This window comes from Leucoraja erinacea, chromosome 3, assembly GCF_028641065.1.
Source record: "Leucoraja erinacea ecotype New England chromosome 3, Leri_hhj_1, whole genome shotgun sequence".
NCBI lineage: Eukaryota > Metazoa > Chordata > Chondrichthyes > Rajiformes > Rajidae > Leucoraja > Leucoraja erinaceus.
In genome coordinates this window covers 54,681,859-54,696,977 of record NC_073379.1, presented here as the reverse complement: position 1 = coordinate 54,696,977, position 15,119 = coordinate 54,681,859, and the positions used below count along the sequence as shown (strand labels likewise).

General features: G+C 40.6%; 1 protein-coding gene across 2 annotated transcripts in view; it reads right to left on the bottom strand.

Moving 5' to 3' along the window:
• Positions 1-15,119, bottom strand: part of pax5 (paired box 5) — a 241,329-nt gene that overhangs the window by 18,116 nt on the left and 208,094 nt on the right. For both annotated transcript variants that reach the window (XM_055632720.1, XM_055632719.1), the window contains one exon: positions 1,743-1,829. In XM_055632720.1, coding sequence (XP_055488695.1) covers positions 1,743-1,829 — 87 coding nt within the window. The remainder of the gene's footprint in view (positions 1-1,742; positions 1,830-15,119) is intronic.

The following is a 15,119-nucleotide window of genomic DNA, read 5'->3' as shown; positions in this document are numbered from 1 at the left end:
AGAGCGGGTGGAGCGGTGGTGGAGCGCTGCTGCTGCTGCTGCCGCTGCTGCTGCTGATGTGGAGGCTGCTACTGCGGGTCTGCGGACGGCGGCACCGGGAGCCCGCGGGTCCCTGGAGGGAGACCGCTTGTCAGGGCTCTCGCAACGGTGACTTCTCCCGCCCGAGTTGCGGGGTCGAAGAGCTCCTGGAGCGGGGCCTACATCACTGCCCCGCGCGGCTTGGAATGGCCGCGGGACTCTGCGAGCGCACACCGGGGGCTCTAACACCAAGACCCGGTGTGCGACCTCGCACCACCCGGCGTGGCTTTAATGGCCGCGGGACAATCGCCATCGCCAGCCGGGGGCTTTGACTTTGACATGGGAGGGGGGGGGGAGAGTGCAGTGGAGAGATAAGTTTTTTTTTGGCCTTCCATCACAGCGATGTGATGGATGTTTATGTAAAATGTAAATTATGTTGTGTCTGGGGTCTATTTGTGTGTAATGTATGGCTGCAGAAACGGCATTTCGTTTGGACCTCCAGGGGTCCAAATGACAATTAAATTGACTATTGACTATTGACTATTGATTGACTATTGAACTTATTGCTACATCTGCTCCATTGTATGGAGCGCAAAGTATGCCTGCGTTGAAGAAGTTCTCATGATCCCGACCTAAAACGTGACCTATCCATCACCTCCAGAGATGCTGCTGAACCCACAGAGTTAGTACAGTACTTTAAGTTTTATGCCGTGTTAGATTCTTATGTTTTGATGTGCTAGTGAATGTTAGGATGGGGGAATGATGCCCAAAGAGCTTGTGGTGGCCACTCCTACAGATAGCTCACTGAAGTGGGAAGAACAGGGAGAAAGGGAATCAATTCCAGGACACATCGTCTTTCACATCGTCTCGCGGCCAAATATAAAACAGCGTTACTGAATCAAAGTTCTGGAGATCTACCGAACAACGGCGTGGGATTGCATTAATCACAAGTGAATTGAGAAGGCAGCAAGTGATACTCATTCCACTAATGAAAAACAAAAAGATCCTTGGAAAGTACTTTGCGTTCTGCAGAGGATGGCTAAGAAAAAAAATTATATGAACACAATCAACCGTCATCATAGTATCTTCCTCATCAAACTGGAATTTCTCACCTGAATATCGTCTATGATCCAGAAAGCACACCAAGGATTATATTTGTATTGTTTTCTTACCGTTTGAAGTCTAATCGGCTACTTGGCCCTTCAAGTTTGCTCCCCTTTCTACTTCCTCAGAAGGCTATGAAATTAAATTCGTCTCCAATAGCTCGTACCAATTTCTACAGATGCACCATTGGGCAGAAGATACAAAAACCTGAAAGCATGTACCTGTACCACCAGATTCAAGACCAGGTTCTTCCATGCTGTTATCAGGTTCTGGAACAAACCTCTCATGTGCAAGGGATGAATTGCCAATCTTCCAATCTCCCTCGGTGCAACCTTTGCTTTTTTGAATCTATACTATGTCTGTAGCTGTAACACTATATTCTGTACTCCACTATATTCTGTACTCCACTTAATGGGTGGTATAATTTGCTTAAATAGCATTCAAAACAACATTTTTCACAGTATCTTGTCTCAAGTAAAAATAATAAACCAATACCATTTCAGACTACTGCAGAAGTCAAGTAATTCTAGCATGTAAAATTAATTGCAATTTCTCAAAGATCTTTATCACGAAATAAGATAATTCATATTTCAAAATGTATAATTTGCAAAGACTCTTACTTAATAATCCAGCATTGGGAAATCTCCAGGAGTCATTATAAGTTGTATACTGCGGATGGGAATATGGGCTTCCAGAAAAATCACCTCCTAAAACGACAGAGAGAACAAAGAGGGTGAGATGATGTGAAGATTATTAAGATAATTAGTCTAGCTTCACTTGCAATTGAAAAATACAGTGAAGAAGTAGTTTAACATTATAACCAAACCATCATTAATAATCTATCTACCTCTAGTCACATCATGCAATTAATGTTTCTTAATTTTCTGGGAGCCTTTCATTGATTTTGCTATATTTCATGTAACATCTGGATTCACTGATACAAGAAATATGCTGGAAAATAAGTTGAAATTTATTAACACAATCAACTAACTAGCTTCACTAATATTCAATCTGCTAATACTCCAAATAGCTTCACTAATTAGTTGTTTGGTAGATCATCTCCAGGACATTTTTCTACCTCTGTTTTATTAATCTATTTCATCCACATTGCTTTTTCCCATCACAGTTAAGACATTAGATAATCAAGATACGAGGGCACATGATGATTATCACCAGTTTTATTTCATGCATTCTGGACATTAACCCAATGCAAATAGCCTGTTCCATTCCCCCACAAACTAATTAATATAAACATGATAGCATAAGCTAAGTAAATACAATAACTGGCTAAACCATTAAAAATCAATTCCTTGCATGGCTTAATGACTTCATTAAAATATTTACTGTTTTCTCTTCTAATTTAACCAAGTCTTCCTCCTTTGTTCCCTAAACTTTGCCTTACACTTCAGTGCTGACAGAAGTGCAGCCATTTTCCCCAACCCCTTAGCCGTGAAAATGAGGTGATAGCAATTTGTGTGGCCGTGCATATTAATCAGCAGGCAATGGGAAATTTAAACATCAGGCTGCACTCCTGCTCAAATGATTTGAAGCAAGCCGACACTTCACAATGTGATTCCCTTCGTTCCCCCTCCTCGTTCTCAGGGGGATGTGCCAAGGCCTGACAGGATCAGAGTTCCAATTCTCTGTTTTCTATGCCTCAGTGGTCAGGGTGTCAGGCTCCTGCAGTACAGACCAGCGGAGAGCTGCAAGAGTCACTGAGCACCATCAGCTCAGTGACAGAACTGCTTGCTTCATCCAGAAATATTCTGCATATCGAGCAGGAGCCAGGCTGTGCCAGAGATGGAGCAGGAGCCGAGTAAAACTGGAGCAGATCAATGCGCATGCAAACAGCCAGCCTGCCTCTTTATGGTAATGCCACAGTCCATCAAAGGTAATTCTTGACAGCTGAACTGTTCAATCATCAGCTGTGATGAGAGGCCGTAGAGAGAGAGGGAGAGAGAGAGAGAGAGAGGAAAAAACACCTTGATTAACATCAAGCGTCAAGAATTTTAAGGGGCATCAATTCTCCTTATATCTTGGCTACTACCTGCCTAACAGCACAAAATGTTTAATGATTACTGATTAATTAGCCTCCAGTGGACCCTTTGTGTTTCAGCTGTAAAATGTTCCCAATGGGTATCAGAGGTGCTGCAGTTTGTTACTTAATAGCAGTCTGTTTGGCTCCTTGGAAAACAGCTTTGGCATAATCACAGCGAATCAACATGACAAACAATAAACAAAGATCCCAATTAACAGGCATGTGAAGGATCGAGTTTTGCAGGGGGTACAAATGGTCTTTAAGTTCCACAAATAAGGCCTCTGCAGCTGAGCACTCCAGATGAGATGTCCGAATGGCTGATAATATCCCATCAACTACCATTTTTTCCCCGACAGTCTGTACCAGATTTGATTTTATCACAATCGCTTTAAGTACTGCACATCGCCATCACTAAATAAAAATGCACATTCCCGTGGATATGAACCTAATCAAGCCAAGTTCAGCTTGGTCCACACCCTGCCCAGTTTTACTCCCCTTTGAAATCGACTAAGTTAAAATGAGGGTTGCTCCAAATTCCTACAAATACACAAATTCTGGAAAATAGCCAGAAATGCAGAAAAAATATAGGTATTTGCAGATTGTCAGGATCTGGAGACAGACAAGATCTTTTAACGTTACCTGCGTCAGGGCTCATCGGAAAGGAAGTCTCCTAATGAAGCATTGCTGAAGGACAAGGACCTTATCTTACCCACTTCCAGACAGACCGACTTGCTGGACATTTCCAGCATTATCTCCATAAAAGATGATAAAAGCACAGTTGATCCAGGATGCACTAATTTTGTAAACTCCCCACACTGTGTTCATGTTGAAATATGGTATTATCTCAACTGGGTGCAGGTTGCCTTTTACCAAATCGATCCAGGCTGTTACTGAGTGGCACATACAAAATCCCCAGCATTGCACATTTATTGGCACATCTGCCAGTGAAGGAGAGGCAAGGCAGGGCAGGGTTCATGGTTGACCTCACAACAACCAACGCACTGTGTAGCAAGCAAAATGTAATTGAAGAGGAGCGGAAACAATGTATGATTGAAACCAAAGCATCCCTTTATAAAGAGTATGTTGCAAACATGTTCTTTGTTTATTTCTTCCTTGGATAAAGTTATTATACTGGTATCTCTGCATTTCAGTGGCTAATGACATTACTCACAAAATAAAAACGTATGAACCTAAGAACATAAATGGATGATGGAGAAAACCACTCAGCCCATCAAGATTGTCCCATCATTCAATGTGATCATAGACACAAATTGCTGGAGTAACTCAGTGGGTCAAGAAGACATGAATAGGTGACGTCTCTGGTTTGGACACAGAGTGAAGAAAGGTCTCAAGCCAAAACACTGCCAATTCATGTCCTCTGGAGATGCTGCCTGACCTGCTGTGTTACAAAGTACCTTGCATCTTTTTTTGTAAACCAGCATCTGCTGTCCCCTGTGTCTTCAATACAATCTTGGTTAATTTGCCCCATGCTTCATCTCCTCTTCAATGCCAGTTCCCCATAGTCTTCCATTTCCTGTTTTATTCAGCGGCAAATCTACAGTACATCCTCTATAAGTGCCTCCAATGCCCAATAGAAAGGTCAAAATGCCCTTTGCCTTCCGTGGTGCACCTGCTGCTAATGTTTTGCAACTTGTGCACAAGAACACCGAAATTTCTCTGTCTTTGATCATCTGCAATCTTTCTCCATTTAGATCAGGGTCAACATTTAGATTCAAAATACCCACATCAAAACCACATCTGATCCATCATTCTTACTTAATGTAGGCCTTTGCTCTGAGACAAAAGCTGGTTTCTATCAATCCTTGTAATCATGCCATGATTTTAAGCCTAATTAAGCCTAATACGCATAGGGGTCTAATAAAAGTTAAAAATATGAAAAGTTCAGCAAAGTTAGGCACTGCGGAATGTCCATTTTTATTTCAACTATTATTAGAACATGGAATACTTTACCACATGGAAGTTATTGAGACAAAGGCACATTATCTAGAAGGGAAGACATACACAATATTCTGGAGTAACTCAGTGGGACAGGCAGTATCTCTGGAAAAAAAGGAATAGGTGAGGTTTTGGGTTGGAATCCTACTTTGGACCTCATTTAGAAGAAAAGAGGTGAAGTGTTTATAAAGGAGGAATGTAAGGAAAAGAATGAGGATCAACCAGATTCTAGGGTGATATTAACATCAGTGTACAAGAGGACTTCCACTGCATTCTCATACATATAGAGCTAATTCTAAAATTCAATTTTCCCAGTCAAAAGAAAGTTGGGATGAAATATGACTGGGCAAATAGGGCCATAATTTCGAAGCACAAAAAGACATATGATACGATCTCAGCAAGTCAGACAGCATCTCTGGAAAACATAGAAAACAAGACCCTTCTTCAGACTTTAAAGAACAATATGCCCCACTCATTTGGATCATGGTTTCCTGCTGAATGGGTTGTATAATTTCATGATTAATGTAATTGCTTGCTCTATGTCATAAGTACAAAAACTTAAAAACATGCATTCAAGTATTCATTTCTATCTCTGAAGAAGGGTTTTGACCTGAATCACACGTCCATTCCCTCGCCAGATGCTACCTGACCCACTGAGTTCCTCCATACTTTGTGTTTTGATCAAGATTCCAGCACCTGCACTGAATCATTGAATCGTTGATTGCAGTCCCTTGTGTCTTTTGTGACATTTATCTCATTTGCTTTTCTTATAAATTATGATCACAAATGTGGGACTTGTTTCTTGCATTCCTCTATTCAGCAACACGCACTCACAAGTCTTGTTAGATATCTGTATCCCCCCCACCCCCAATTACACCCCCATAACATATGTTCTGCCTCAGCTGAACAATACCTGCAGCCATATTGTTTCCTCTCTCAATATGCCCATTTGTAGCTAATTAGTATCCGTTAAATGCACTGGGTCCACTAGAAATTGGTTGAAGCAGATTTTCAGTCAGCAACATCAAGGGGCTTTCATCTCACCAAACTGAGCTGGATTTGAAATTAGCTGAAATGTCCATTGCACTATGCTGTGACTTCTCATTCATTATTGCCTATTATTGGTTAATACTTATGTATTCAAAAGCTCCATGTTTCCCCCTAAGTAAATGTGCTTAAGATCATGCTTCATAGATTCACAGAATTATATGGTAAGGAAACAGTCCCTTGGGCCCAACTCACCTATGCTGATCAAAATGCCTATCTACACTAATCCCATTTGCCTGCCTTTGGACCATATCCCTCTAAAGGTTTCCAGTCTATCATTTAAGGAATTTTCTAGATGGCCTCCACATTTCTTGTAATTAATTGGAAAGGCAGTTATCCCATGTGGGCCAAATCTCTTTCCTTGAGGGAAAAGGATGAAGAGCTGAGGGGTGCTTGTTAATCCGGACGAGGAAAATGAGAGTGTAGCATAACTACTGCACACAAAATGTGGGGGAAGGAACTGTAGATGCTAGTTTAAACCGAAGATAGACACAACAATCTGGAGTAACTCAACAGCTCAGACAGCATCTCTGGAGAAAAAGAATAGGTGATGTTTTGGGTCGAGTCCCTGCTTCTTCTTCTGCATACACTGGTTGGATCAAGTGCAAGTCTCTGTGCTACATATGTTCCAGGTACCATTTGTAAACATGTTCATAAAATAAGATCCTTCAAAACCTTACACATAGTTCATAATTATAATACAGTGTAGCAAGCCAAATATTGGGTGATGCTAAAGAGGGGATGGAGCATTGAAGGAGATTTCTAAAGGTCCCAGTGGATTAAAATGGTCATTCTGCAATTTCCCCCTGCACAGAATGAATGAAGGAGAGTCATAGTGTACATCATACATTTTAAAATATAAGTTCATGGGTCCAGAGCAACAGAACATGTTTGAAATTATCATAAAGACTTTAGGCAATAGAATCAATGCAAGTGAATTGGTATAAAGCAGATCAAATAGAAAGCAGAGCATCACCAGGATATCTTCCAGGATTAAACCCTTAGGGGAACAAAATAAAATAAACCTCAATTCAATTTAATTTAACTTAATTTCTTACTTTAACAATTTCACTTTACATATGATTTAATTAAAACCAGTCTGAATCTGGGTAAAAAAAATATTAAATGGGAAATAGAATGAAATATTTAATGTATTTCAAACAGAATCGATTACAAACAAGGAAAGGCTACATTAAAGTTGATCACTGTATATATCCCATCCTTAATCATAGAAGCAGTAAATCTATTTCAATTTACAGCATTAAGAATAACTAACTGCAGCAAATCACAGTTTATTTTATACAAAGGAAAATCCAACCTTGTCATGGTTATTTAGTAACACGAACACCTTTAGTGTCAACCATGGCTTAATGTTAGTACTCTCATCGCTGAGTCAAGCACTTGTAGGTCTGAGACCTGAGTCTATAATCCAGCCTCACACTCCAATACAGTAGTGAATGAGTTCTGTAATATCAGTGGTACTGTTTCTGGTATGCATTGTAAACCGAGGGCCTGGTTATCCTTCAGATAGTTGTAAAAGATCCCTTTTAGCAATTTAAGCATGGGACTTCTACTAGGTTCATAGACCAACATATATTCCTTAAAAGAACATAATTCAAACAAATTATCTGATCATTATCTCATTAATGCTTCATGTGCCCTTGAAGCGTGTAAATTTGCTGTTCTATTTCTAACATCATAATGCAATGCAAATCTATTTGGTGGCTGTAATACTGAGACAGGAAAGATTTTTTTAATTATTTGCCTGCGATTTTCCTGCCTTATTGAAATGAATGCATTGGGAGGAGGAAGGAGGCACAGAGGAAGGAAGTTTATCCTAAATGGGCACATCAAAGGTATTTCCAAGGAACTAAGTTAGCTTTTGAAGGTCTTTCATTGAATACACTGTTGAATTCACCTGGTGCTTTACATAATACAACTTCACTTCCACTTTAGATATTCAACATATTTTGCTCACATGGGTCATCTCAGCTGGTATTCCAGCAGCATGGGGTGTCACGATTTTCTTCGTCTACCCAAGAACATGAAGAATTTAAGACTAGCTGTTTCTGCAGCTCGGTTGAATGTGCGAATTGCAGAAGGCGTGAGCTGCTCTCTATTTCCTGAACTAGATTGTTTTCAATATTTGCATGTGCTTTATTATAAAGATGGATATAATTTTGATTAACCACATTATTTCCCATTAAAAAATCAATTACCGTCACTGATTTTAATCAGTAACTTTGGAAAATAATTGGTTATTTCTTAGTGAAGAATCTCTAGCTGGAATATTGGGATTCTAGCAAATGAATATTTTTGTACCACTGCTAAAAGAATAATGAAGGCAAGAATATTCATGCAACATTCCCTATTGTAACCTTTTATGGGATAGATTATTTTAGGATGATCTTTAGGGAGTTCCCCAAGTCTTTTCAGTGCCAGGGACCCACAGCTGAATTCCTTGGAAAGGTTGGTGGCATGATTGTACTTTAATTTTAAAATTACATTCTGATACTCCTTGTCCCATTTAAGAACAATACCAGTCACAGATCTGGTTCAATGGAGATTTCCGTGCTTTTCCTTTTTTGTAATGAGTCAATTATATATATATATATATATATATATATATATATATATATATATGATATATGATATGCCATTTATTAGGTCACTATACATGTACAGTGAAACTGAAAGCTGCTCGTACTCAGTGCATACATACAACTTCATATATATATATATATATATATGAAGTTATTATATATATATATCCAGCAGTCTGCCCCAGTTTCCGTTCCTGCATTGAGCCACAAGTTGGTGCCAGAGGCAGGGGGGATAGGGGGTTTAATTTGGTGTGGGCATCCTAGTGTTTCGGGAGCTCAACATATGCATCGGGTGCAAAACCAGCCTTGGTGATGCACGAGCTTAAAAATTAAATTATTGCCAACAAACGTATGAAATGGCCATTTCTATTTCTATCCTCTATCAAATCGCTGTGAGCGTCACTGATTAAAGTAAAATTTGACTACGTAATCTTCCCTCTCAGAAGAAAATGGAATGCAATGCTAGAGGTAATGTGTGTTTAATAAACAGAAGAACCCTTGAGAAATGTCCCCAGACTCCAAATCAGCTCCACAGCCGCACTGCGTGCATTAACAAACTCATGGCATTAATATTCCATAAATGAGTGATGAGTTTTAGGTTCAGGTGGGCATACCTTGCTGTGAAGTAATTGTTCTACTCTTGGCCTGCAGTCGCATCTATGAAAATTTAATGCTCTCCCCAACACATTTATGAAATATTTCAAATAGTAATTGCTAAAATAAAAAATAATTACTTGCAAGAATTTATCACCTCCAATTTTCAAAGAACTGCACTTGTAGGCAGTCAAATTAAATCACACATAGTTTGAATAAAGTGCTAAGATTCCCATGGGGAACCAAACGAAGGAAACAATCATATCCTTTCTATGTTGTTTTCTGCAATTTTCTCCCACTTCTCGTTGGGGTTTAACAGCATGAAAGCTGGTTACATTCCTGCATATCATTTATCAGGGGGTGAGGTTTAACTGGTTAGAACATCATCTAAGGCTGAAGGTCGATCACTCTTGGCAAGTCCTTCAGGATTGAGATTGATTTCTCCTGGGTCAGGGTATCAAGGGATATAGAGAAACCACGGGTACAGTCGGTTTTGCTGCAGACCAGCCATGATCAATTAGAATGGCAGGAGTGACTTGAGGGACCGTATGACCTCCACCTGTTTCTACCATCGCAACAGGTCCACAGCAGACAGCACCTCCCTGGCCCTACACTCATCACCTGGAACATCTGTATAACAAGGTCATCTATATTACACTACTAGTTATTTACTACAGCTCTGCCTTCAACACTGTAATTCCAACTAAAATAAATTTTCTCTCTCTCTCTCTCTCTCTCTCTCTCTCTCTCTCTCTCTCTCTCTCTCTCTCTCTCGCTGCACCCCCTCTGTTCATTCATTTGTTCTATATCACCATCTATATCTCTTGTTTCCCTTTCCCCTCTTCTCATTCTGAAGAAGGGTCTCGACCCAAAATGTTACCTATTCCTTTTCTCCAGAGATGCTGCCTGACCCGCGGAGTCACTCCAGGTTTTTGTCTCTTGCATTCACCAACCCCCACTTCCTCCCACAGCCCTGCCACTGGATCCTGTACTTCCTGGCCCGTAGACCACAATCAGCAATCACTAAGGATAGGGGACAACATATCCTCCACAGTAATTCTCAACACCAGTGTGCCACAAGTATGGGTTGGCAGCATTATCCTGAATACACTCACACCTGTACAGTCAATTCCTGCTCTAACTCCATTTACAAGTATGACAACATTTTAGTGGGCCAGATCTCAAATAATAACAAGGCAGAGTACAAGAAGGAGATAGAGGAGCACAATTACATAGTGTCAAGACAACAATCTCTCCCTTAATGTCAGCAAGTCAAAGGAGCTAGTTATTGACTTCAGGAAGCATGGTGTAGGATAACCCCAATCAGCATCCATGGTGCCAAAGTGGAGATGATCTATAGGGTTCAAGTTCCCAGACATAAATATCCCCCACAATCTGTCCTGCATCAAACACATTGAAGCTGTAACCAAAGCGACTTTGCTTCCTCAGAAGGCCAAGGAAGTTTGGCATGTTTCCAATAAATCTTACCAACTTCTGCAGATGCATCCTAAAAAGCATCCTATTGAAATGCACCGCAGCGTGGTTTGGCAACACTTCTGACTTTAACAAATGGCAGAGAGTTGTGGATGTAGCCCAGTTAATCACGCAGACCAGTCTGCCCATCATCAACTCCTTGTACACTTTACACTTTCTTGGGAAAGCAGCCAACCTAATCAGCAACCTTTTTCACCCCCTCTTCTCCCCTCACCTGGCGGGAAGTAGATACAAAAGCTTGAAACCATGTACACCAGGCTCAGGATTAGCTTCTTCCCCACTGTTCCATAAACTAGGGTGTAGGCCCGATCTTCCAAACTCCCTCATTGCAGTACTTGGACTTGTTCTTGGTAAATATGATGCTATAATGCTGCAACACTATATTCTTCACTGGTATTTTTTTCTTTGGACCACCTGCTGTACTTGTATATGGCTTGTTTGTATTCTTATATAGTATGATTTGATTTGACTCGATAGCATGTAAACAAAAGCTTTTCACTGCATGTTTGTACACGCAACAATCATGAACCAATAACAATATCAACTTCTTGTCCTCTACAAAATTTCGAACCCAAATCAGGTCTGAGTTACATGTACACTGTGAATGGCTCGATTCATGTATACCGCTGACTGGCTAGCATGCAACAAAAGCTTTTCACTGTACTTCTGAAGAAACATTGAAACATAGAAAAATAGGTACAGGAGTAGGCTGTTCAGCCCTTCGAGCCAGCCGCCATTCGATACGATTATGGCTGATCATCTAAAATCAGTACCCCGTTCCAGCTTTTTCCCCATATCCCTTGATTCCATTAACCTTAAGAGCTAAATCTAACTCTCTCTTGAAAACATCCAGTGAATTGGCTTCCACTGCCTTCTGTGGCAGAGAATTCCACAGATTCACAACACTCTGGGTGAAAATATGTTTCCTCATCTCAGTCCTAAATGGCCTACCCCCTATTCTTAAACTATGACCCCTGGTTCTGGACTCCCTCAACATTGGGACTATTTTTCCTGCATCTAGCCCATTCAATTCTTTAAGAATTTTATATGTTTCTATAAGAATCCTTCTCATCCTTCTAAATTCCTAGATACAAAGACAATAGGTGCAGGAGTAGGCCATTCGGCCCTTCGTGCCAGCACGATTCAATGTGATCATGGCTGATCATCCACAATCAGTACCCCGTTCCTGCCTTCTCCTTATCCCCCTTGATTCCACTAATCCTAACTCTAGCTAACTCTCTTTCGAATGCATCCGTGAATTAGCCTCCACTGCCTTCTGAGGCAGAGAATTCCACAAATTCACAACTCTCCATGTGAAAAGGTTTTTCCTGATCTCAGTTCTAAATGGCTTACCTCTTATTCTTCCCAACATTGGGAACGTGTTTCCTGCATCTTGCGTGTCCAATCCTTTAATAATTATACATGTTTCTATAAGATGCCCTCTCATCCTTCTAAATTCCAATGAATACAAGCCCAGTCACTGCATTCTTTCATCATATGACAGTCCCGCCATCCCGGGAATGAACCTAAGATGCGCTCCCTCAATAGCAAGAATGCCCTTCCTCAAATTAGGAGACCACAACTGCACACAATAGACAATAGGCAGTGAATACAAGATTCCCTCTCATCCTTCTAAATTCACAGATACATAGATACAAAGACAATATGTGCAGGAGTAGGCCATTCGGCCCTTCGAGCCAGCACTGCCATTCAATGCATTCTGCAAAGGTATCATTGTCCCAGATTGTGATAGTATTGTGAGTAACTTTCACCCTGTTTGGTCTGAGAAGTAACATTTTCATATAGCAAACAGTAATCTTCTTTGCAGTAACCTCATGCAGTAATATATCAATTTTATTCTGGCTATGGATGGCATTGGCAGACTCCATTTCTGGCCTTCAAGTTATTTAACTTTAGGTTTCACAAGGTAATTATTTTACTTTTCCAGCCATTTGAAGGTATGGATGAGTTATTCTCCTGTTTCCCGGTGAGGCTTTCCTCTCTAATTCCATAAACGTACTTCTCGAACATAAGGAGTAGGCCTTTCTTCTGCTCCGACATCGCATAAGATTATGGCTTAAGAACTTAATGTACTTTCCTGAAGAAGGGTTTTGACCTATAACATCACCTATTTCTTTTCTCCAGAGATGCTGCCCGACCCAATGAGTTATTCCAGCAATTTATGTCTAACTTCAGTCTAAACCAGCATCTGCATTTCCTACCTGCACATCAATCGGAAGAGTCAAGTTAACTGAATCTTAATATGATGTGAATCCCAAGATTAAAGCACCACTTCCATTACTCACAATAAGTTATGGAGGGGTACATTAGCTCATTTCAGGGCCAGGATTCACAGAAGCAAACCTACTGCTACGTATGCAACAAATCATTGCATTTCTCAAAATGTCCAAAAATGTCCAAAAAACAGCAACATCTAATTGTAAAAAAGTCAATTCAGCACTATTCAGAGACAAACATCAAGGATCACCAAGAAACAGTGCAACCAAATTGTACATTAATGTTACTGAGTTTCTCCAGCATTTTTGTCTACATTTAATGTTATAGATGTTCAGTATTATTGTACAATGATATTCATTGTATTGCATATGAATTGCATACAACGTGTTCTCACTTTCCTGGTTCAATAACTGAAATGGCAAAGAATGAAGAAGGCTGCAGAAAGTTGTGGACATTGCTCTGTCCAGCAGACACCCTGTGTGGTCTGGGAAGGATCATTTTCCAAAAGTAAACAGCAAACAGTAATCTTCTTTGCAGTATCCTCAATCAATAATATATTGATTTCAGCAGTCCTTTCAGGTGAGACAGAGGTTTGCATACACCTCCTCTAACCTTATCCATAGATCTGGTGTTCTTTGATGTGGACTCCTGTACATCGATGAGACCAAGTGTAGACTTGGCGATCATTTCACTGAACAGTAATGTTGGGTTCGCCAAGGCCTACTGGATCTCTCAGTTGCTAAGCATTATAACTCCGCCTTTCCATTCCCATGCTGACACCTTTCTGTCCTGGGCCTACTGCATTGTCAGAGTGAGACTACAAGCAAATTGGAGGGACAGCACCTCATATTTTGCTTGGGTAGCTTACAACCCAACGGTATGAACAGTGAATTCTCTCATTTTTCTACAAACACCTTGGTAACATGCTTTGTTACATGGATACACAAGAGAAAACACATGGTGACATCTGGAGCAAAACAAACTGCTGAAGGAACTCAGCAGGTTGAGTAGCATGTATGCAGGGAAAGGAATTGTCAAGGTTTTAGATCAACACCCTGCATCAGGGTTTTGGTACAATTTCACAGATTGAAAGTGAGCACAGCCTTGGTCAGCTTGTCTGAAAAAAGTACATAATAGCAAAGGGGCCATTTCATTAGGATTTACTAGGCTAATCCCTTGGATAAGAAGGTTTCCTTGCATTCCTTGCAGTTTAGAAGAATGGGCCTGGCATTATTCAAACATATTAGATCCTAAGGGGGGCTGACATGGTTGATGTTGTAATATTTTCACCAGTTGGAGAACCACAAATAACAAGATATAATTACAGCATAAGGGACCAGTCATATAAAAATGGGACGCATGGAAATTTCCTCTTTCAGAAGGCAATGAATCTCTGTAATTCCCTGTCCCAGAGGGTAATCGAGGCAAAATCATTAGAAATATTTAAGATTGAGATGGATAAATATTTGGAAGATTGAGGAATTAAGGGTTATAAGTAACAGGCACAGAAGAGGAGCTGAGGCCAGCATAGATCAGTGAGATAGGCTTGGTCGTAGAAGTGAGATAGGCTTGAAGGGCTGAGTGGCCTACTCCTGCTATTTTCTTGTGTACCTGTGTGAACACTGCTGACGGTTCAGGTCACCACAGTAAAGGGAAAATGTGATTACACTGGAGAGGGTTCTGGGGTGATTTACGAGGATGTAGCATGACGGGAACATTTTAGCTGTGAGCAAAGGTTGCCTTAAAAGGATTGCTTCCTTTGGCAGACTGAGGGGAGACATAATTGAGTTATGTAAAATCATCATGGTGTGGATGAGGATAAGGATCTCAGGTGAGTTGAGGAAAGGGGATCTCTACACCTTGTGGATGGTAGGGGTCTGATAGCAAAGAAATCCTCATAATATGTGAAAAGCACTAGGAGGTGCATTTGAGGAGCTGCGACTACAGACCTGGTGCTGGATTAGGCTGCGTAGTTCTTTTATGACCAAGATAGAGATGGTGGCCAAATGGCATAATTATTCTATGAT